We start from the raw sequence: 26,083 nt of genomic DNA, 5'->3' as shown, positions 1-26,083 counted from the left end.
ACCCTTCTGGGAGGTCTAGTTATAGGTTGTACCTTTTCGTCAACCGTAATATGCAATTTACCAGGATATTTACCAACACCTTGAAATACATCATTGTTGTGCCTTAAAAATTCATCTTTGCTTACAACATTTACGGGGTTTATTGACACACGTTTTATTAACCCTAATTTCACACAACCATCTAGACCTAATAACGGCTTGCATGTATTATTGTTATCCTTAATTAAAAGAAAACCTATGTTTGCTTTTACATTTTTGTGAGTACAACACAGATTTACAATTCCCAACGGTTTTATTTTTGTACCACCATAAACTTAAAACACCACATTTGTAGGCCTATATTGTGCTTGTGTGTCAATTTGCTTGTAAACCTGTAACGAAAGAATATTAGCTTCCGCTCCCGTATTAAGCTTGAGCTTAACGTTTTGGTCTTGAACTTTTACCATTTCACTCCATTCACGCACTTCTCCCACTTGTGTAACTGAACAAATCTGGACAGACGATATCACTAACAAATCACAGTCTTCATCTTCCGACTGAATTTGGTTATGTTGCACTCGCTTTATCGCCTTCATTTTGCCCCCCACTGCAAAATGATTGTAGCCCTTGCACTTCCGACACTGCTTACCAAACGCCGGACAACTTGCTTTACTGTGTGACGTGTTACACTTTTTTTTTTACATAAATACACTAACTGTGAAGTACTGTCACTTCTACATGCCATATTTTTATATTTTTCTGTACCCACCTGCTTTTGCTTTTCTACTTCACTTGCACTTTTTGTCGCCGCTGCAGTTTTCTTTACGGCTCCAATCGAGGCATCGTTTTTATGATGTATTATTTCAGTTTGTTGTTTACACAATTCCGCTGCTTTCCCTATTTCTATGGCTTTATCCAATGTCAGTTTTCCAACCCGAAGCATGCGCCCTTGTACTTCTTTATCTCGAACACCTAATACAATGCGATCTCGTATTACGCTATTTCTCTGCTCACTAAAGTCACATGTCTTCACTAGTTTCTTTAGGTCAGTCACAAAGGAATCAAACGTTTCACCTTTTTCTTGTATGCGGGAATTAAACACATAACGTTACACCACCTCATTTTTGTGCGGAGTAACATATTCTTCAAATGCTTTGAGTACTTGATCGTAATTGTTACGTTGTTCATCGGTCAAATTAAACGTATTCAAAAGTTCAACTGCTTCCTTACATATTACATTGAGTAATATAGCAACATTTACGTCATCTGACTTAGCACTATGTCCTGCAGCCTTCATGTAGATAGTGAAACTTTGCTTAAAACGTCGCCATGAAGCTTGGATATTTCCCTCCAAATTTAATTTTTCTGGTATGCGTGCAGATTCCATTTTCGCAATGTTCTGAAAATTACTTACTCACCACAGAACAGCTATATTATTAATAGGAACTTAATGCCCACCTGGATACTGGCGTATTTTCACGACTGCGCCATGTGTCGTAACCTTTAGTCTTTCTTATTATACTTAAGGTTTCTCTGAATAATAATTAACACGTTAAATGTGTTAAAATATATTTATTACAAAACTTAAATACCAGTTGCTGACTACCCGCTCACTACACACACAGACTACTCTACATTTAATAACAGGCAATGTTGCCAGTCCTACATTACAAAGTGAACTTGACCTTGAAGGAAAGTCCGTTTCGAAACAATGAATTTTTCTCTTCCTTGATCGGTGTTTTCTTGACGAGTCTGCTAAGCTATGTCTACTTATGTGCAAGGTTAATGCATAAGTATGTCGCCTGTTTTGTATCGAGATAAATTTGATTTTTTTTCTTTTCTTTTCTTTTTTTTTATGAGTCGAGGCAAATTTTTTACATAAGGCGCGTAAGCCTGATGGCCGGCTTTCGATTCCTGGATTGTGAACTCCGCGCTCCTTGTGGGGAACGTGGAGGCGTTGAACGGACGGAGGAGGTTCGGGATGGCTGAATCGGGGAACGCGTTATTTACTTCTGTTAACCTGGTTGCATAGGCCTCCAGCCGGCTGAAGCCGACAGAAGGGGCTACAGGGCTGAGGAAATTATGCATAAATAATTAATATAAATCGCACTGTACCTTGTGTAACAGAATAGCTACAAACAAGGAAGTGAAAAAATAAATAACAAAATACAATAAAATAAATGTGTAACATCAAAAAATATCCTTAGCGAAGCATTTCTGTAGCAAATACAGCCGGTTAGATTAGCCGTTTATCCGCCAGGTTGGAACATGGCGCTAGTGTAGCTCTGTCGAAGCATACCCCCACCTCCCTCTTTCCACTCTGTTTTGTAGCTCCCCACTCCACCTCCTCCCACCGTGTTCTCTCCAAGGTCGACCTTGAGCAAGTATTATATAAGGAGGCGAAAACGGCCTTGATCAGTTCCGGTATTCATTTCTTCTCCAACTTCCAAGACGATCAGACGTGCTCCGGTAGTCTCCAATAAAAATCAGGTATATGTGGACTTAGCCGCTGCGCTGAGTTTGTCTGTAAGATGTAGTTTTCAGACTTAGATTTTGGCGACCGGCCTCGCCCTGCACATAGCCTGGATCAAGCAGACTTCTATGTCCCTTCGGAATAACTTGAATCACGTTAGGCATTACTTTCCGTTTAATACAATCGTAAAGTTGGTAGTGGAGGGCGGACGGCCAATCTGCCGTCAGAGGGAGCCAAAACGTGATTTTTTTGTTTCGCATTTACATAAAAATGTAAATAAAAATTTTATTATTTTTCTGTCGCTGTTTCTTTTTTAACTATCCTAACATCAAAGATTCTACAAGAAGAGCATATCTGAACGAGTTAGCATTAGAACTAATAAATGAAAACCCGAAAGCTCCTCCAAAAATATCAACTTTGCAAAAAAAAAAAAAAAAAAAAAAGGCTGGTGCGATTGGCACAAAACAGAAAACAAACTACTGATGATGAACCAGTCTAACCAATTCGAGGAGATATTTGCTACATCCTCGTGTCAAGGGAAAACAACAGAAGTCGCCTTGAATATAATGAATGTGGAAAAAAACGTGCTCAGAATGCAGTCAACAATTACCACTACTTGCAATACATGCCAGGAATATCAAAAAGAGGGCAGTGACATGGATGTTGATTAACTTTGAACCCGCCTCGAGTCTACACATTGTGGAAAAACATATGCAAAAGCACTCAATCATTACTGCTCCCTGCAATAAATATCCGCATTATCACAAGCTCAGTGACATGGATGTTGATTTGGTTAGATTCTGTTCTTTTGTGTTTTGTTCAGTGTCTTCACTCATATTTAGCAGAGTTGTAATTTAATTTAAACGTATACTATTGGTGAACAATGATTTGTCTTAATTTACGAAACCTAAATGCTCCAAAACGTACACTTTGCATCATGGACAATGCTGAAAAATGTGAATAATCAATCACGGTCGAATTGCCGTCGTCGCGAGCGGAAACGTGAATTGGCAACACGTGAGCGGATGAAGGTACGTGATATTGAACGAATTTTATCGCAGTTTTGATACAATTGTTTCGCATTTGTTTCTTTTATCACGTGTGCAACTTGAATATACATTTTTATTTACAAACATAATTTTTCAGTTAGTAGTTTCACATATCTTATAATGTCTTTCCACTAGCAAAATATGGACTTCATGTAAACGCTTTTAACAATTATGCACAGCCATCTTTTACCTGTATCAGATAGCATGTTTCCCCAAAATTGAACTTCGATTATACCATTGTTCATAGCCTTGACATGAGCAGTTCCTCCCCATCTGTATTAATATATATGTTGCGAAATATAAACTTTAATTAAGTCCTTTCTACACACGTAGAACGCTTTAGTTTTTTTCCTTAGTATTTAATAATATGTTTTCGCCTGTGCGTTTCAACGTGTGCATTGTAAAACGTGAGCTCCATATGAATATTCTTTTTGCCTGTATGTGAGAGATTCATCTATGTATTAAAATGTCCTGCCAAACTTGAACATAGACCTAATACTTTTCCAAACTCTTCGTATGTGTTAAGTTTTCCACTTTTGTATATTAAAATTTGTCTTGCCAAGCTTGAAGCCGAACTATATGACGCACTAAAATCAGAAGTTGCTAACTCATTATTGCTAGTTTTTACAGGATCACGCTTGAAATTTTATAGAAATGTGTTGAAATACCGGTATATTAATACAATGGTCTAAAATTTTGTATGCTGATTCATTTTGACAGGTGCGAGGCTGTCCAGATACTTATAAGGTAAACAGTACCAGATACTTATAAGGTAAACAGAACGTTTTTGAATAAAATTTAAAATCTGATTTAACAACTTTTCTTATAAAACGGTGAAAAATTGGTAAGTCAGTATACTCAAAAACATTTAAGTATACAAGAGAATAAGTAAGGAATACGGAACATAGCTTCGAACATCATTTTAAACAACCCACATGCACATTCATTTTATATCATCATCCCGCGCTTCAGAAACGACTGTGAGCGAGAAAGAGTAGAAGATACTGTGTGACGACCTTTTGGTACACACCCTCTTTCCATACATACAGCACGAATTCCGATAAAGTCATTAAATCTTTGGATAAGAATGCCATTAAAGTCGCTTTGAAATCAAAGACGTCAAAAACTGGAGTAAGATGATGTTCCTTATTATTAGTGAGTCATTTTTTGACATACAACCTTAATACTATTTTAACCTAAAGTTTGTCTAATCAGTTTAACCCATGTGGAAGTGACGAGGACTTGCGTTTTTGTTCGTTTCTTATCTTCAATTATCCCAAAATTTCTGTCAATGAGAATGGAAGAATGTCCTGGAAATGGGAAATATAAATATATGCGGTGGAAACGGAACTACGCAAGCATGTATCGGCCAGCAAGATGCAGCCAAAACGCAGATGGTCCAGAAAGTCCTAGTGTTGGAATAGTCATGGAACATGCTTTTCCGCTGAATCTATACTTGTGGCTAATGACGAAGGTGCACCCTCATTATACATGCCGCTTAAACTTTTTGCCCTTAACCCCTTTACATATAAAATGTCTCAAGAAGTGAAATATTTGCAGTTTTTATCTTTACATAAATGTTCATATGTGGAATCGTCACTGGAAATTCCGTCGGCGTCAGCCAGCTTCACACTATGCAGCAATCCTTATGGCGGCAAAGCGGAAGCGCCGTTCTCAGAGTAGATGCTGAACCAAATTCCAATAACATCTGCCCCCAAAATACGGACTTAACAAGTTGTCTTCAAAACTTACATTCCATTACAAAGGGCAGGTACGACATTTGAAGAGCGTAATGTGGTCTGATTCCTTTAATATTTGATTTTATTAATGACCTCTTTAGTATTTATCGTGCACTTAAGATTTCTTCCAAAACTTAACAACTTGGGTGTGCGGCAAATTCTTTTCCATATGCTATGTCCAGTTACGTGCCTTACCAAAGCTGATTCCAAACTAAATCCTATTGAACACGCTTTGCATGTGTTTGGTTATTGAACTTTCTGCTTTAATATGCGATTTGCCAAACGTGAACTACCAGTAATATGTCCTTCTACAGTCTCCGCGTGTGATATTTTCGTCCTGTGTGGATTAGCATTTAATATCCTGTATGCGAACCTTGACTAAATGCCATGCTACGTTCTATTCATCACTTTGGTTTTCTACTAATGTATTGAAATGCCTTGCAAGGTTTGAGCGTACATGATATCTTATTTCACATCTCTTCACGTGTGAGATTTTGGTTCTGTGTGAATTAATATGTGTGTAATCAAAGTTGAACGTTGTCTAAATCTTCTACCACACTCTTGGCATATGTGAGGCTTTTCGCCTGTGTGGATTAACATGTGTGTAGCCAAACTTGATTGATGAGTAAATGCCTTGCCACACTCATGGCACGTGTGAGGTTTTTCTCCTGTGTGGGTTAACATGTGTGTAGCCAAATATGAACGTCGAGTAAATGACTTTCCACACTCATGGCACGTGTGAGCTTTTCCCCTTGTATGGATTAACATGTGTGTAGCCAAATTTGAACGTCGATAAAATCCCCGACCACACTCTTGGCATATGTGAGCTTTTTCTCCTGTGTGGATTAACCTGTGTGTAGCCAAATGTGAACGTCGAGTAAATGACTCACCACACTCTTGGCATGAGTGAGGTTTTTCTCCTGTGTGAATTAACGTGTGTTTAACCAAACTTGAACGATGTTTAAACCCCTTACCACACTCTTGGCATGTGTGATCTTTTACCCCTGTGTGGATTAACATGTGTGTAGCCAAATTTGAACGTTGATTAAATGCTTTACCACACTCATGGCACGTGTGAGGTTTATCTCCTGTGTGGATTAACATGTGTGACACCAAATTTGTACGTTGATTAAATGCCTTACCACACTCTTCGCATGTGTGACGTTTTTCTCCTGTGTGTATTAACATATGTGTAGCCAAAGTTGATCGTCTATTAAATGCCTTACCACAATCTAGGCATGTATGTTTTTTTTCTCCTGTGTGGATTAACATGTGTGTACCCAAAGTTGAACTTTGATTAAATGCCTTACCACACTCATGGCACGTGTGAGGTTTTTCTCATGTGTGGGTTAACATGTGTGTAGCCAAATGTGAACGTCGAGTAAATGACTTTCCACACTCTCTGCAGACGTGCGATTTTTCACCTGTATGTACTAACTTACCGTTTGAGAAAGTTGAACTTTGACTAAAGTGCTTATCACTCTTTCGGCACTTATGACGGATTTTACTTTCCTGTGTCAGCGTATTTCGTAACAAACGTGATCGATGAAATGCTTTGCCAAACTGCATCGAAGTATTAGATTCCACATCTGAATGAGAAATGGATTCGTTTAACTTAATAAACGTATCCTCTTCTCCGTGGAAAGCTAATACGCTATCGCGCCTGTAACAAATTCAACAAACAAGGAAATATAAATGGAGATAATGATTAAATAGTAACAAAAAAAAATGTAATCATTCGCTACACTTCATGATAAAATTACGCTGAATTTGTTCTATTACATGAAATAATGTACAAATATGAAATGGAGTACCACTGAGAAGTCTCCATATCTCTCTATTCTCAAAATAAGAGGATGTAGTTTTTTCACTATATCAAATTGAACAATCATTTATATTGTGGCGGTCATAAGTCTTTGACCTGATAATGGCGCATGCTTTGAAACAAATGCACAGTATGAGAAATTAATCTGTTTTATCTGTAGTTTCATGCGGAGAAAAAACAAACTTGCGAACCAAACGTTTAAGCACAACTCAACTTATTAATATAAACTCTACCGAAGATTATTCACTTATATTATCAGAAGAGGAACACGAAAGGCATTTTAAAACGAAGAGAAGAAAAAATAATATACAACTTTCCAAGCTGAGGCAGAGAAACTTAACGTTACTAGACTAAAGACTAATCATTTACAGCGCAGTGATCGTGGTTCAGTGGTCTACGCGGCTGACCAGTAATCTGGAGGTTCTTCGATCGAACACACGTCGAGAATATTTTTTTTTTCACTTTAGGAATTTTCATGGCGATTGATCGGCGATAATACACGCTTTATTACATTCAGATATTTGAATACTGATTTGTTTCAACACTTGAACCATCAACTTTTCAGGAATAACACTAGTAATGATAATTATTATCTTGAAGAATATTTAGAATTAAAAAAATTATTATCGCTCAGGTCATACCATTACAAGACAAAACGTGATGTTACGCAAAAAAAATCGATTTTGTGTAATGCTGCTCATGAGAAGACGAATTTCTCATCTCGATTCTAAAACAAAACAGACAAAATCGGGATGTGACATATCATCTTAATTCGAGACGGGACAAGGCTAACTCACACTATCATCATGGTTTGGAGATGAGAATCAAGACGAGACGAAAATTATCGTTAACATTTCTCGCCTTATCTCGATTCTCGAAAAGGTGTATACCACATTCTAAGCTACCATTGCTCTGTACACTGAATCTTATACATTATTTTGTTACTTTGTCTTTCAGAGCTCACTGAATTATGGTCTCTGTATATATTTTTGTTGCAAAGCTTTCATAATTACATCTGAAAAATTCGCAAGTTAGATTATTATAAGCTTTAGTATTCAATTATATTCAGTTCCTTTTATTCAAGTTATTTTCCTGAAAACCTACAGTAGAATATTTTCTACACAAAATATTAGCGGAAAGCTTTCGTTTAAATTTGAGTAGCTCTAGAGGTGTCTCATGAAGCTACGGAACCCCAACCCAGAAACCCAAACGTTTAGGTAAGTTTTGTCAAATTTTAGGGCAACTTAAAACTTTAAATAGCATTATGATTATTATTATTATTATTATTATTATTATTATTATTATTATTATTATTATTATTATTATTATTGAAGTGTTGTAAATTTAATGGTACAGCGGGGGACACTTCTAAATGGTACACCTTAGCCGTAAATCTCCATATGGCTGTACCATTTAGAAGGGTCCCCCGCTGTACAACCTCTTCCACCAAGCTCCCGCCTAGTGGGCATTGTGCTGAACATACAACATGTGTATAGTTTAACATTTCGCTAGTTGTAGGGACGTTCGGAGAGGTAGGTTGTAGGTACTCTTTCACTTCTATACAGATAAATGTTGACAAAATCGTTAACTTGAAGCATTTCTAATTTGAATAGAAAGTTAAGGAAGAAGGCAGAGGGTATCGTTGCGACGCTGATCCGACCGCAGAAGAGCTGCTCGACATCTTATACAGTTTTTCTCTATGAAAATTAGATAACAGGATTACTAGTCACTTACTAAACAGAAGCTACTAAACGCGTGTTACTATTTTCGTTTTGTAGCGATAAATATTCAAACCGGAGACGGATAATTTTAACCAAGACCAGTTTGAATTGAATTTCAACGAAAAAAAAAAAACAAATTATTTGAATGCAGAATCGATTACAAGAAACTGCAACGTGATAGATTTTTGCATTCTACCTCTAAGAAAACAGATATTGAAATTGGATGTAATAGTAAATTTGAACTATTTCCGTATTTGACAATGTCGTGAATAGTCATTATATATTCTATTCAGACCCTCAATCTCTTGCAGAAAACTGATTCTGGTTATCTGCGTGTTCTATGGCAACGAAAGTTGAAAACTATATCGAATCATATGCAACAGTAAATTTGAAAACCGTTCGTTTTTGGGAGAGCTCTGTGGTAATCACAATATTTACAATTTAAAAATTGAAATGTTTCTCCTAAGCCGCATTTCGCTTTCTGTTACCTTCTCAGTTCTGGAGGGATAAATGTTGAAATCAGAAATTGCTAATTTGAAACGCTCATAGTTTCAATAGAGGGTGGACGAAGGAGATGGACCTATACTTGAGAACCTGAATTGGTTGTACGAAACCGTATCTCGATATCTCTAATCGTCCTTACTCTACAGAAATCAGTATTGAAATTACCAGTTTAGAAAATTTCAACAACTTCCGATTTCGTAACGTAATATTGGTTGTGATATGTCCACTACAGAACCTCAGTCAGTTGCACAAACCGTTTATTAATGTGTGTTACGGTTTCTATTCTGCGATGACAAATGTAAACACCACAAATGGTTAATTTAGATCGGTCCGATTTGAATAGGGTTTAGTGGAAATTTTGGAACCTCATATTAGAACACTCAGCTGATTGTAAAAACGCACCTCCATAACTCTTACCGCGATTGTCGTATAGAAATAATTATTGAAACCTAAATTAATACTAAATTTGAGCCACTTCTTCTTTTGGTAGAGTGTTGTAGAGTCATTTTATGTTCGAAAAGCTCAATTGCTTTTTGAAAGACGTCTCTTTGCTATGTATCCGTACTCTAGCGATAAAAGTTCAAATTGGAATTGGTTGTATAACCTGGTTTGGTTTCATTAGGATTTCAACACAGAAGATGGAACCTATGCTTCCAATGCATCATCCCATGCAAAATGTCGCTTCCTGATAGCTTTTACAGTGTTCTTTCTACGTAGATCAATTTTGAAACCAGTAGTACTAGTAATATCCAAGAACAAGTAGCGGTATGTTGCTTTGACACACTGAACCCTTAGCAGCAAACCGCTTCTCTTTTTCTGTTACCGTCTTCGTTCTACAGCAATAGACGATGAAAACGGTACTGAAACTGGCAGCAATACAGAATTTGGAATAGAGCCTATTTTCGCAGAAATTCTACCAATTCATTATGTGGTGTGTGTAGACACAGCATCATTTGGAAGAATCACTTGTCGTTATCGTTTACCGTTCTTTCTACGGTTTCATTAGCTAAGTCTGAAACTAATGGCTAGTGTGAAGAAATTTCGGTTTGACTATACGGTTAACGGAGGAAATTTAATCTACTCGAGGAACGCTGAAAAATTTATAAGAAACAGCATAATGAAAGCATTGACCGTTTATTCTATACAAAAATTACTTTTGAAATTTGATACAATAGCAAATTTGAACCATCTTCGTTTTCGGTAAGGTACATTGGATAGTAGTGAAATTGTGTTAACACGCTGAATCGTTTGCAAACAAATGCTTACCGCTATATTTCAATATGCGCTGTAAAGCGATAGACTTTGAAATTCGAAATGGTTAACTTGAACCAATTCAGGTTTGAATAGAGAGTTAAGTAAGAAGGAACCTATTAACATATAGTTTTAAAAAAAATAGTCGTGATATTACGCCAGACCCGACACCAGTTTTGGAATGAATGTTCTAAAAGATAGAACAAAAATGTGTGCGTGTTCAAACAAAACCAATACAATTTTAACACAGATACTTGCTATATTTTATCAGAATAATAATCCATTGGTCATTTTAGAAGAAAAAGAACTGTTTGACAATGCGTGTACGTCCGGAAAACTGATGCCACTGGCACTAACAGTGAGTGGAAGGTTTAGCTGCATAGCACACACTCGGATTAACTTTCTGAATAAAGGAAAAATTACGCATTACTGTGTAAAAAATGTGCTTTGGTATCGTTCTATATTTTCTGCAAACATATCTCTACCTAATCACCGCTAACCTATGAATACTAAAATTGAAATATATAAATAATTATTAACCAATGTGAACATATTGAAATCCATTTTGAAGAAAAGATAGGAAACTGTCAGTATATATAACGAAACCTGGTTTAAACTATCCTAATCCATGAACACATGATCTAGTATAACATACGTGAAATGCTAGAAAAGAAATATTAATAATATATGTGAAGATATAGAAACATATTTAGAAAGAAAAATGTTACAACAGCTGTGACTTGAACCCACGACCATTTATTACAGACATCAACGCGTTAACCATCTGACCACCGAATCAACCTTGGAAGTATTGGTTTGTCCGTTTTATTTACTGTGCAAAAATGCGAAATTAAATCAAGATGTAAATTGTTTCGTACAAAAATTAAGTACCATACACAGCATAACCCCTTAAAGACAACGTTTCGGATATCACCGACCTGAGGCTTGTTTTTTGGAATTTAAAAAAGATAGGACAATTTTAATCTTAAACTTTATTCACCAAGCCTCGTGTATGGAGAAGCAATTCTGAATCTTTTTCCAGCAGTTTGTTATTTTGTACATTTGTGTTAGTAAGCATAGCTCCGGTCTTATGGATATATGTGGTTAAGAAACAGGAACCCTGATCACGTGACTCCTGCATTTCTGGTGACTGTTTCTTTATGTTTGACTTTCGGGCCAATCATTCTCCACTTACGAACTGTTATAACTAAAAGCTAATTGGACGGTAATTCTGGTACCGATGCTACGGGTGAAAATCGGGATTTTTCCGGCTGACAATATACAAGCTTTGATTTGTTAAAAGAACCTTCAGCGCTTTGAACGAACGCCTGGTCGTCACTCGGAAGAGCACCCACGAAAGCGAGTGGGGTGCATTGTTCTACGGTAAACACACGTTATACTCTTATGTGTGCTCCAATTGTACGGATTGAGCTTCGTATGCTAAATCGCCGTTTGCTTATGTGATAGCCATTTTTTATATTTTATCGTCTGCGATTGTACGATGTTTGCATACGCCTGGGTGTAAAATATTTTTTTCTAATATTGTGCGGAAATAAGCAATGAAGTGACTAGTACATATGTGTAACCACACTAACATTCGTTTGTAATCTCAGTTTTGTGTGACAAGCTCTCGCTCAAAATCATTGAAAAGGAAGGAATAACTGAGCCGACTTGGACGATCGCTTATTACTATCAGAATCCCAAGGGAGGACTCCAGCTGACCCTTGGGATTCTTCGATGTGGAACGCCTGAGATGCTTATAACTGTACCGCCCATAAAGGAGTTGACCGGTCGAAGATTATATTAAGTGAAATCTTAATTTATCAATTGTGCCACACGGCTACATGTATTTAAGAAAATAAGACAAAAAAAAATAAATAAAAGAAGTTAGAACGGCCATAAACATATACAGTAAAAGCTACTTGTTCATTTGTAATCATTAGATGTTCTTTTAATTTGTATGAATTACATTCAGTATTATTACATTTTCTACACAGTTTAACCAGGTTTTGTGATTTCCACCTCAAGATAGTTTTCGTTTATTAATATCTGAACTTAATTTGGTCATTTGCTCACTTTTCCGTTTTTACCGTATCTATGTTTTGTCTACCGTTCTCCCCAAATTCGGTATATGACAAACCCAGTGATGAAAATTTTCCGATTCATAAACACATACTCCACATATTCCTACATCGTTGTATAGCCGTGATGTGAGGTGAAAAATTTTCTTCTATATTTTCCGGAAAATTTTCCGTTATTAACAAATATCAGTGATCAAGTAACAATTCCTCAGTATTCATAAATTGATTAAATTCATGTATATAAATGTTAAAAATTGAAAGATTGTTTAAAGGATCTGAAACTTTTCATGGCTCAGACAATTTTTAGTACTGTGTAGAAACAAGCGAAACAATTTTTCATGAATCGAAAAATTGTCTGTCCTACAGTGATGAAAATTTTCCGGAAAATTTTGAAACGAAAATTTTCCTATTCATAAAGACATACTCCACTTATTCCTACATCATTGTTTAGCCGTGATATGATGTGAAAACTTTTCTTCTATACTTTTACGGAAAATTTTCCGTTGTTAACAAATATCAGTGATCAAGTAACAGTTCCTCAATATTCATAAAGTTGAATGAAATCATGTATAAAAATGTAAAAATGTGAAAGATCGTTTAAAGAATCTGAAAATTTTCATGGCTCAGACAATTTTTAGTACTATGTAGGAACAAGTGAAACAACTTTACATGAATCGAAGAATTGTCTGTCCTGTATAGTGATGAAAATTTTCCGATTTATAAAAACATACTCCACTTATTCCTACATCGTTGTGTAGCCGTGATGTGAGGTGGAAAATTTCTTTCTATATTCTTCCGGAAAATTTTCCGTTCTTAATAAATATCGGTGATCAAGTAACAGTTCTTCAGTATTCATAAAATTGATTGAAATCATGTATAAAAATGCAAAAATGTAAAAGATCGTTTAAAGAATCTGAAAATTTTCATGGCTCACACAATTTTCAGTACTATGTAGGAACAAGTGAAACAATGTTTCATAAATCGAAATATTTTGTGTCTTTTACGGAAAAATTGAAGAACTTCTTATGAGTCGGAAAATTTTCATCACTTTGAAGCAAAAAGTAAAACAACTTTTTGTGAATCGGAAAGTTCTATTGCTCTGCAGAAACAAATGTAAGGAATTTTCATGAATCGGAAAATTTTCATCACGATGTAGAAACAAATGAAAACGCTTTTCACAATCCGGACAGTTTTGGAAATTATCTATAGTGATGTTAGGTGGATAATTTTTCACTATATTTAACTGCACATTGAGATATACAATTTCTATAGAGAAATATTAGACAGCAACAAATTATAATTTTCCAATTAGATTTCGGTTGAGTTGAGTTGATTTTAGTTTAGCGTCCCTTTCAGCAGCGAGACTATATAGGACTTGACCAACTGATTAACGTGAAGTCCGCACTACATGAGCAACCGCTGGGAATCGAAGCCAGGTCTTCCATGTCAAAGGCACGTATGCTAACTGCTTAGCAACGAATGAGCTCGCAGATGAAAAGAGAGAGAGAGAGAGAGAGAAACACTATGTAAAATTTACTTCCCTACTTGAAATATTAGAAAATCTTCCGGTTCTCGAAATCTAATTGGAAAAATATAATTTGTTGTTGACTAACTTTCCTCTACAGAAATTCAATTTTGTAGCTGGATGTGCAGTTAAATATAGTGGAAAATTTTCCACCTACATCATTATACATAATATCCAAAATCGCCCGGCTTATGAAAAGTTTTATCCACTTTTTTCTACATCGTGATGAAAATTTTCCGATCTATGAAAATTCTTTTCAGTTGTTTCTAGAGAGAATTAAAACTTTCCGATGCAAAAAATAAAAAAAAGAGGACTAGCTCGGGAGAGTAATGCTCCCGGAAGTAGAAATGAGAAACACAGTTCTGATTGGTTGGCGTTATCCACTTCTTGCCACGTTGCATTAAAATGGCAGAAATCAAACGTTTGCTGCTGTTGGCTTCGGTGGCTGAGTGGGCTAGCGCTATATGCTAGTAATAAAAGCCTCTTTTGGCGCGAGAGCTCCTCCGTGGCTAAGCGGTTAGCGTAGGCGCCTTTGGCGTGGGAGACCCGGGTTCGATTCCCGGCGGGAGCTCATGTGGTTCGGATTCCACGTTAATCAGTAGGTCCACGTCTCATATAGCCTCGCTGCTGAAATGGACGCTAAACTAAAATAAACTCAACTCTTTTGGAGCGAGTTCAAACCCGGCCCGAGGAAAGTTTTTTTTTTACATTTTTATAACACTTATTAAATTAAAATAATATGAAAATAATACTTAAGAAAGTGATTTATTTATTTTTGTGCAGATAAGTAGTTGTAGCACTTATACCCTTGTACTCCATGATATAGGGCTCGTTTTGTTCCCCTTGTACTTCATGCTATAAATTTTGTGACCAACTTAAAACAACTGGCTAGGATAGCGCGTAAAACAGCTGGCTAGAGTAGCGCGTGGAAAAACGTACTTCCGGGAGTATTACTCTCCCGAGCGGGTCGTAAAAAAAGTTGTTTTATTTTGCTTCAAAATGATGAAAATTTTCCGACTCATAAAACGTTCTGCAATTTTTACATATACGACAGAAAATATTTCGATTCATGAAAAATGGTTTAACTTGTTCCTACATAGTACTGAAAATTGTGTGAGCCATGAAAATTTTCAGATTCTTTAAACGATCTTTCAGATTTTTATATTTCTGTAAATGAATTCAACCAATGTTATTATTGCTGAGGAATTGTTACTTGAATACTGATATTATTTTAGAACGGAAAATTTTCCACCTCAGATCACTGGACAAAACGTAGATACGGAAGAAATCGTTATCTGCAAAGCTGGGATAAACGCAATAAACAAGTGACAGAGAGAGACAGAGAGATGTGTAAACTTCTGGGGAAAAGACGAAAATCTATGTTAACGTTACGATTATATTTACAAGATTCTAACGACTACCAAAAAAACACGATTGCAACCACATGGCGACCGTTTTCCGGATTAAATTATAGTAGTCTTCCTACAACTGCTTTTACAATACTAATAGTTATACAGATAAGGTGTTAAGTTTTGAATCTGATTAGTCTAGTGTCGACAGTTTATTTTCATCAGCTCATGCGCGAACACAATTAATTAAAAATAAAGAACAGGGATAGATAAACACAAAGTAAGTAATGTAGATTTTTCATGTAAGTTAAGTATATAGGTTTTGACTTTGAGAGCGACAGAGATTAATGTATCTTATAAAAAAAATTCTTCTTGATTTTTAATGCTATGTAGATGTGAGTGGATCCCGAACAGCTGATTGAGTATAAACACACACATTAAGCACCTTCATATGCATTTATGAATAAGAGACAATGTTTTGAATATGGAACTAGTTTATATCTGTGTTAATTTTATATTGAAGCAACTCGCAATGATCAAGCTTGCTTCTCTCTGAGAAGGATGTCAGTAATCAGAAATTATACTACAGTATTTTATATTTTCAAATAATAATAATAATAATAATAATAATAATAATAATAATAATATGTGTGCAGCGAGAATTCAAGTTATTTTGAAGCGTGCTGCAAGTTGAAAAAGGTTGGGAAACGCTGGGTTAGTGTGTCAAAAGCTATAAGATAATATTATACAATACGATACTCTAAGAATGGGCTATAATAATTCAAGTTGGCATGGTTTTGTGTAGGATGATATCCAGTTGCGAAGTTAAATTTATGAGGTGTGACACTTAGGGTTTGGTTAATCACTGGGTGAATGAGTTTCGTATATTCTTGAATGTATACATATATTCAAGAATATATATATATTTTATTTTATATATTTTTTACTTTTAAGATTTTAATATTTGGTGATAAAATTACACAGGAAAAATTACTTTGAAAACTTCAAATGAAGGTCACGTTGGTTGCAATTAACTGACTGTTTAGGCCTTGATTCACAATTTCGCGAATGTATGCTCAGTATGTTGTACTTTCTTGTAACCAGCAAAACAAACATCTGATCACGAGGGTGCTACCTCTTGAAAAGAATGTGCAAAAAACCGATGCTTAACTTCAACTTTTAAATTTCACAGATAATACAGTAAATACAACCAGGACCAGGAGGAGCTTACGCTTATTGTCCCTGGTTCAGGATTTGTGCAGCATCTTGATCTTAACTCGTATTTTAATGAGATGTGGACTAGATTCAAGACGAAAGAAGATACACTTTCTCTGAAATAGTATAAATAAAATGTATACTTTCTTCGAAATGCGATGGTAAAATCAGGAAAAGATTTTGTTGAAAATTTATTTCGAATGTTAATTATTATTATTATTATTATTATTATTATTATTATTACTACTTTGTAGTTTTTACGTTGTAAGTGTTTATAAGTGTCCAGTTTTCACTACAACATTAGACATACTGTATTACGTAATTTTATTCCTCCAAGTTTGTGTTTAAAGATAGCATATTATATACGACGCCGTTAAAGGTACGTAGATATACTTAGTGAAGAGTGTCCGTAAGTGTTCTTCCGTGAATATTGTATTGTAGTAACACGGGAATGACACAGGTAATACTAATGTGTATTGCGGAGGAAGAAATAGTGATTCTTCCATATTTTTTTCCCAAGAAGTACGCGGATATCCTTCTAGATATAAGTAGATTGCTCCATATAAGTAGAGAAGCACGTTCGGAAAGGATAAAGGTGTTGTTTGAAAGAGAAATGATGAAAATACTTTGTTTCCCAGTAAATAATCTTTAAGTCGTATACTACAAGCCTTTTTGCTGTTTTTGACATTGCTCTTCTTAAAACATCTAAAGAAGTCTAAGAGTTGATTTGAAGTTGAAAGCTTAATTTCACAATATCCCCTTGGAAACGTAGTTTTTTTTAATAATCCATTTATGCTAGCAAAATTATGATCACTTTAGTCCATGAGACAATGCGTGATGAAGTACTGTACATTGCATATTAATTTCATATCATATGGTAAATTTATGTATGATGAAATCTGCAGAAATTTCCCGTTTTCATCTCGTAAGTAGAAGATCACTTGCTCACTGGTATAGCGTAAAGACACCTCCTAAGCATAATCCACTCACCATTTTTAGCATAATCCACTCACCATACATGTCTGAGTAACTGCAGAGATGTAAAATATAATTTCAATCGATTCACCCATTTCTGTATCTAATACCAGATTAGGTTGATATCAAATTTTTTGTACTGAGGTATATTATGCAGATTGTTCGTCTTCTCTCTCTTGAATGTTTATTTCGGAAAACCCTGCTGCACGCGACACTTTTTTAAATGTAAAAAAGCTAGTGTGCCAACTGTCCTTTCTCTAACAAGAGAGACCACTCAGATTATAATATTTGCCGTAGAATTTTAATTCTCTTCCCGTCTTTATGATATCAATTTGAATGAACGTGACGTAATAAAATGCTACTTAAATGAACACGTTCAATATATTAAATTATTTATTTCAAACAGTTCAACTCCCCGTATTTTATAATGTGATGCATAACGTATTTCTTCAATTTTCGGTATTTAGAGTGTAGTATTTATCTACGCACGCCCTTTCTACTTTTAGCGTAAAAAACAATAATGACTAGAGTGCTTCACGAATCTAATAACACTCGAGAGGCATTGTTTTAAAAATCCTGTAAAGGCAGGATTCCAAACTTAGTAGACTATATATTTCGATTTTTGCGAAAAGCATTACAGCAGGTTATGATAATTTTTATGTTGAGAGCACAAACATAAAAGCACTAGTAATAATCAAAGAGTAAAGAAGGTGCTAGTGATTCTCCATATTGCCTTACCTTATATTCTTATCCTTTCCTAGATTGTAGAAAATAGCTAATCATTAGACTCATCGGATAGAGATAACGTGATCTGAACTGAAACACTTCCACGTCAGTTCCTCAGAGCGCGCTAAATGAGAGGTCAAAATTTAGAGTAGGTAAAGAATATAAGAAATGGATAATTTTAGTTTCTCTTACCTACGAACATATTTGTATCATCAATATTGTGTCATATTGCAACAAATCTGTTTCCCTCAGTTATTACGGAGAAGAGAATTACAGATTATATCCTTTGTGTTGAGAAGCGGAAAAATTATTATTACCAACCACAAGTTTGATAATATTTCAAGAATAAGGATTGGAAATATTTTCCTAACTTGTATCGGATTTGTACCTTTTACTTGCAACTATTCTACAACCAACTTTACGGAATAAATAACAAACCTGAATTTCTTTAATTTGTGCTATTGTTTTCTTTTAAGATTTAGCCTGAATTCTCCGTTTCTTTGTCGACTACTTACAGTCTTATCTAGGCACTTGCCTCATGCCTTTTTTCTTCGTTGTAATTGTCTATTTCCGTTGCCCCTCTTTTCTGGTTAGTTATAACTCAGTAGGTTACGATTATGCATTTTAAATGTTGCGCCATCTCTGAAGTTTAAACTCAATCCCTTTCTCCTTTGTTTCCTTCTTTTTTTAAAGATATTTTCTGAATTTAAAAATTACTCGAATAGCATATACCTTACAAAAATGGAAATCCTAAAAGAGCTGGTAGTGAATAAAAAAAACTACTTTCTCTTCTTTGTCTTCAGTTAAATATGATGTTACTATCTAGGTGAATCCTTCGCGATAGTTTCTAATCAGTATTGTCTTAAAATCGATAGAATAAAGCGCGAGTAAAATGGAATTGAAACAAGAAGCAACTACTAGCAATCAACAGGGATATCATCTAAACGTTTGTTCTTGGCATTCTTTTCGTTCTTCCGAATATCATTTTGTTATGGTTTGCTTCTCTTTTCCATTTGGTTTATTGCGAAACAACATGTGGAATTACAAACATGTATTATAAGGAACATTAACAAAATGGAAGTGATGTTCCCCTGTTCCAGGTTATTTCGAGAGAAGTTAATTTTGTTTATAACAAGTTTTCACGTCTTCGTTTATGAAGATTTATAATTTGTGCTAAAGTAATGTACGATTTTTTGTTTTCGTTGTTTTTTTTTCCCTCGAGATATTCTTTGCTATATATTGAGCTAAGTTCTGAAATTAATTTCCTATTTTACCATTTGATGCTATACCATGCCTCTGGATTAGTTTTTTTCTAATATCTATAGTGTTCTCATTTTTACCAGGGTCGCAATGAGAAGCTCAGAGGAGCGTAGACTTAAACTCATTAATAAGGCGCACTGAATGCAACATAGGGACGTTATAACATATGCGTATTTTGTATGTAACTGTCTGATCAACAGTTGTATGTCGAGAATTATTATAAACTATCCTAGCAGACTGTTTAAACTCTCAAAATTGTAAGTTTCAAAACTACTTATTTTTATTCCGTTATACTGAATAAAACATCTACATCAAACATACGGTGAAGACCTTGGAGGTCAAGGGAACTAACTTTTGAAGTAGGTATATTTATGCGTAGGAAATTGACTCTCCAGTGAAATATATAAGCTGTGAGGAGAACCACGACGCAATTCACTCATTGGTAGACCATCTTGTGGCGTGCGATGTGGTTCTTGTAGTTTGCATATTGTGAACCGGAGAGTAGTTTTCCGAATATAAATAAACCTTATTGGAAACGTCATGTATAACTTAGATCCCTTTTATTATGGGGACCTCAGTTGAGCTCTCTGACAACAGTGAACAAAATGCATTTTCGAACTATCAGTAAATTGATTAAACTTTGTAGTTTTTCATACTTTGTGATAAATTATCACTTTTGCAAAAAGCGGTGGATAAACTCACATGAAAAGTTGATGTAACAATGTGGCAATCTACCTTTTTTGTAGTCTTTGACATTCTGAGTTTCCAGTTTTACACATATTTTTGACGGCTCGAAAATGGAGTTACGGTAGCTCACTTTGGTTTCAGAAAGCTTAATTACTATATATATATATATAGCATTTAACTTTTATTACTTTGATCTGTTTACATGACAAGAAGGAAGGGCATTCTTACCTTATATCAGAAATCTTTTCAATTCTGCATTATCTTGACAGAATTTATTTACTTTGTTTAGTATATTCCTTTCATACTACATTAACATAAACGATTGAAGGTTGTCTTGCCCGAGGTTCGCCCTTAATCTTTAGTTAATAATATAGAGTTTCCAAAAAGGCTTTTTTTCAACTTGTCTTTTACTTGTGTAAACGGGATGGTAAGGAGGAACTTCTACATTTTAAAGAGGTATGCATAACATAAGGCATACATTTGATATTCATATATAATTTTGAGCGCACACGTGAGACAGGACTTGCAAGTTTACTTTGATTTCCTACATCCCTGGTTCAATATCGCCTCACTACACTTCCTGTTCATTCTGACTACTTATATATTCAATATCATATTCACTCACGACATCTCCTTGCGATGTCTTAGACTAAATATCTGCATAAAATCTAAGTTCTTCGATAGTTTTCCCTTTATCACTGCAATAGATTTTGTTCATTGCATTTGAGGGTAATACGTCTTTTAAATCAAAAATCCGCCTTAGATCGAAACACACCAAGTCGTGGTAAAGGTTTTCGTGTTTCGAAAACCGGTTAGCACACTTTGAATGATTTTGTTAAGGACATCACTGAAAACACATAGTCTGAAACTTTTATCTTCTGTATTCTCTGATTTCATGACATGCCAATTCAGAACATGCAACGATATAATATATTTGTGAATTACTTCCATTTTTCTTGTAGCTATTTTGGGAAAAGGTGCTACTTAAAAGTGCACAATCCGTTGTTAAGAAGAAGAAAAAATATATATAGAATATATTTTGATTTTAGATAGATAATCTGTAACTGTGGTCACAGTAATGAAATAGAATTTTTGTTTCGGTTTGCTATGGCAACTGGTATTTATTAATGGAGATTACATAATAAAAAGTAGTTGTGGTGAATGTGATGTGTCTAATTTGAAAGTTATGCAATCACTAGTTATTGCAAATATAAGTATAAATTAAGGGTGTCTGATAGTGGTGACTTATCTTAGTAGTCGAACTGGGCTAATGTGATGAAAAATACGTTAAATTTAATTATAACGTTACAATCGAACGATTACATTCTATGGAAAGTAAAGTTTTACACTATCGCAGGGAAAGGTAGGCACAGTTTATATGATTTGATCATAGCAAAACGCATCCTCACTCCTGGTTTCTTAGGCACCTTACCCCCTCCAACCCCTAACTACTCCTAAACCTCCCGCTACGCGCGACACCCAATCTGCTACGCTCCTTGTGGCTTACAAGGACATTCTTTTCGATAACCAGTGTTACCGGTACCTTATTGTCAACACTTGGTGTGAAGTGCCCCGTAAGGAAATTCTACGCGGTCAACAACTCAGTTTCAGAACTGGAGCGCACTAACGGATGAAACATACATATTTTCAACTTTGTACCCAAACATTATGAGAATCGTCAAGGTAGTTTAAAAGATATTTTTATTAGTTGTTTATGGTAATGAAAAATTTGTTAAACAATTAATTTATATTTTAACTTAGTGTGACGTGAAAATTCACAAAATATCAACACTGGATGCGAGGTGGCAATAATATCATGACATGGCAGCACATGATTCGGGTACTACTTTCCTAGTCATTCCCAAAACGAACTCAAACCTGCTGAACTATTTCCAAACAAGCAAACGGAATGAAATGAATAATACATACCCAGTCAGGAATGTCCAGAGGAATAGTAACTGTATTCGCATTAATAGAAATTGTATTTACGCGCAGAACTCAGCTTTAACAAACATGAAAACAGAAACGTAATGAAACGAAATAATAATCTTACTTTTCTCCAGACACTATTATGTTTTGACCTTGAATTTACTATGAGACCATTGCCTTCAGGAATCTTACAAACACACAAATCTTGAAACATGAGGTTGGTAAATACTCTTTACATCTCTTATACGGTACAGCTTCAACACAGTATTCATCTTAACGTCTCTTTAAAAAAAAAAAAAAAAATTAGCAAAATGATAGCTATTCCATAAGTTACTAGGTTTGGAAACACACCTGCTCGAAATACAGGTACCGTAGTGAGTCATCAAAATTGCCAGAAGTCCATTTTCTAACATTTACGTTTGTAAAGAAAAGTGTAATTGAACATTTCTGATTCAGGCCTACATATCCGGGATAACAATGCTGCCAACTTGAAATGTGCAAACTATAGCTAGAGGACCAAATATTTAAACATGTACAAATATTACCCTGAAATCCAAATTGAAAAGTTGGATATAATACAATTCAAGGATAGAGTAGTCACATAGATTGATTATTTTATTTCTGTGGGTTTAAACTTCAGAAAAACCATCATATGGGATTTCAGCAGGTGGACGACTCCAGCGGATTTTTCGGATTATCCGACGTGGAACGTCTGAGATCCTTATAACTGCAACACCCTTGAAGGAGTTAACAGGTCGAAATTATTGTAAGTGAAATCTTAATTTATCAATTGTTCCACATAGTCAGTATTAAAAGAAAATAAAATAAGATAAAAGGGGAATTAAAAGAAGTTAAAACGCCCGAAAATATATACAGAAAAGCTACTTTTTCATTTGTAACCTTTTGATATTCTTTTAATTTGTATGAATTATATTCGGTATTATCATATTATTTGTACATTTTAACCAGGTTTTGTGATCTGCACCACAAGATAATTTTAGTTTGTTAATATCTGAGCTTAATTTGACCATTTGCTCACTTTTCCATTTTTACGGTATCTATGTTTTGTCTAGCGTTCTCCCCAGCTTCGGTTTACGACAAAATGTAGATACGGAAGAAATCGTTATATGCCGTAGCAAAGCTGGGATAAACGCAATAAACAAGTTATAGAGAGAGAGAGGGGAATGTGTAAACTTTTGGGAAAAAAGCGAAAATCAATGTGAACGTTATGAATAAATTCACAAGATTCTAACACCGAAGGAAACACGATATCATGGCCACAGGAATAACCCACGCAGTAAAAAAAAAAAAAAAAAGAAAAAAAAAAGAAAGAAAGAAAGAAATAGAAGTGTAAAGATATTTGACCAACAGTAACCTCCACTAACCACTGGCCAATAAAATTCAAGATATCTACAAGAAATGCAGGAAACAAATTGTTATTAACAAAATGATGTGTTTTGAGAGTAAAATATAGCTTGTACTAGCCGATATTGAACGCGAGTGGTTTCAAAAAATACCAAGACCTAGTTCCGACGTATTCAGGCGAGAGTTTGCAAATATTATTTTCGAAGCTTTATTTACGCTGTCCGAACATTACATAACAAAGCTAACAAATGTCATTCCCGGATTGATTGTTGGTGAGTGCATCTCCTGCACGAGGTAGAACTGACTACGTAGATTTATGAAATCAACTTTCTAATCATCCTTGAATAACTAGTGTGAATATAGTAAATTTTGGAAATCACTCTTTAAATCGTCGATTCCTTCCTGTTCACCCCAACCATAGGTAGGTGTGTTACATGGAAATTTTAAAATCTTCTCTACCTTGGGGGATGAGTTTTAAAACTTGATAACGTCTCTTCTTCGTAACTGTCTATATATTGTATCCTTGGTCTTCTTCTTGGTATTCCTATTGCATTTCCAGCTATCAGCATGGTGATACAATCGGAGTGCCGAATAAGATGGCAAAGCATTTTGTTTCTTCTTTTTCCTATTATTTTCGTTACCTGTCCTGTCCTTGTTCTTGTCCCTTAGTCATTGTTCGTTTCTTTTTCTTTCGGTCCATGATATACGCAACATTGTGCGCCAATACCACATTCAAAGTGCTTCTAGCTTGGATATTTTAGCTTTTCTCAATGGAAATCCTCGATTAATCCTACATGTATGTAGACGCAACAGTAAGTTCTGAAGATACAGCATTAAATTTGTCGGAACTTGATCTAAAAATACAATGATTTTTTCTGAAGCCAGATCTTAACCCACAAATATCTAAAAGCCGTAAATAAACTTAAAAATTGAAATAGAAAAGGAGGCAACTATATGGCAGTGTGGAGTTTTATGGTTCATTTCAACATACGTCTTAGATTATGCACCCACTTGGAAAGCGAGTGAGACTCATTCTAATTATTCTCCGTTCGATTGGCAGGCTGGAACAACAGTTTGTTTTTCAGGGAATTAAGCATTGTAAATTATTTTCGCTATTGCAACTAAAATGCGATTTATTCCTTAAAGGAAAGAGAAAAACCCAAAACAGAAAGGTGGGGCAGGAGAAAAATGCAGACTGTCTATGCTTAAGACTTAAAATTTCGTTGTTCTGTCCATGCTTTCTGTCTCAGCATGATGCATATTATTATATTCATTTTGTTTACATTAATTTTCATCTCTTACAATTGAACGTGAATGTGATTTATCAAATCTAAGTGATGGCGAAATATTCATTCTTTCTTGCTCCAATTGGAGAAATATACTGGCATGTCATATTTCGGGGCATACGTGTTGCCATGTACGATGCCCAGCTCTGCCGTGTCGTGACAAAACGCTGTAACTTTGGCGAAGAAGTTTTGCGAAAATGAGCCTTAAAGTTTTCATCCGAAAATGTGATTTGTATCGTATAGAACCAGTGTATTTTGACTTTGGAAACACGTGGTCACATGTAATGCTACGTAAATGCATGTTGTGTGATTAAATTAGGTGAAAATTGATTGGTTGACCATTATTGCCTAGTTACACTGGTTCTACACGATACAGATCACATTTTCGGATAAAAACTTTAAGGCTTATTTTCGCAAAACTTTTTCGCCAAAGTTACATCGTTTTGTCATGACACGGCAGAGCTATCAGACATAAACTGAAAGTATTCAACTGGAGGAAGGAGCTACTATTTCTTAGAACGCCAGTCTCCTTAAATGTTAGTGGTTAGCTGACTAGGACAAGTAATAAAATATTGGATCAAAGAGAAATAAGTCAAAATTTAAGAAATATTTGGGAAAATTCCGATTATGTAGCTAAACGCAATCATCAAAAGAAAATGCATATCATGGTAAAAATTAACCATAAAAGGATAAATTGGAAAAAAATATACCGACTATTAAGATTAGAAAAGGAAAAAGGGAATTAAACAAAGAAACGATGGAAATGTTTACAGGTCATGGTTCCTGTAATTCTTATACTAGAAGATTAAATACCGAATATGATTAAACATGTTAGTGCATGCGATATCAAACGCCGGAAGAAATCAGCGTCGGACTAACCTAGCGGGCAACGGTTCACGCTTCCTACAAGCAACGGCTTTCGGGTCAAATATAGTAAAATGTCATATGATCGTTTTCCTGTAGTTTGAACCCACAGATATAAAATAATCAATTTATGTGACTACTCTATCTTTGAGTTGTATTACTTTCAACATTTCAATTTAGATTTCAGGTTAATATTTGTACATGTTTAAATATTTGTTCCTCTAGTTATAGTTTGCACATTTCAAGTTGGCAGCATTGTTATCCCGGATGTGTAGGCCTG

General features: G+C 35.1%; 1 protein-coding gene across 2 annotated transcripts in view; it reads right to left on the bottom strand.

Annotated features, from left to right (window-relative positions):
• LOC145690873 (uncharacterized) overlaps positions 1-26,083 on the bottom strand; it is a 108,207-nt gene that overhangs the window by 53,493 nt on the left and 28,631 nt on the right. The window contains exon 2 of one of the 2 annotated variants that reach the window (XM_081766270.1): positions 1,359-6,903. The exons of the other annotated variant lie outside the window; for it this stretch is intronic. Within the exon in view, the coding sequence (XP_081622396.1) occupies positions 6,579-6,903 (325 nt within the window). The 3' untranslated portion in view covers positions 1,359-6,578. Of the gene's footprint in view, positions 1-1,358; positions 6,904-26,083 lie in introns of those variants that run through there. 2 annotated transcript variants of the gene reach the window in all.

Source organism: Thermobia domestica, chromosome 7 (genome assembly GCF_964235325.1).
Source record: "Thermobia domestica chromosome 7, izTheDome1.hap1.1, whole genome shotgun sequence".
Classification (NCBI taxonomy): domain Eukaryota; kingdom Metazoa; phylum Arthropoda; class Insecta; order Zygentoma; family Lepismatidae; genus Thermobia; species Thermobia domestica.
The sequence above is the reverse complement of the archived record's forward strand: the minus strand, read 5'-3'. Positions and strand labels throughout refer to the sequence as shown.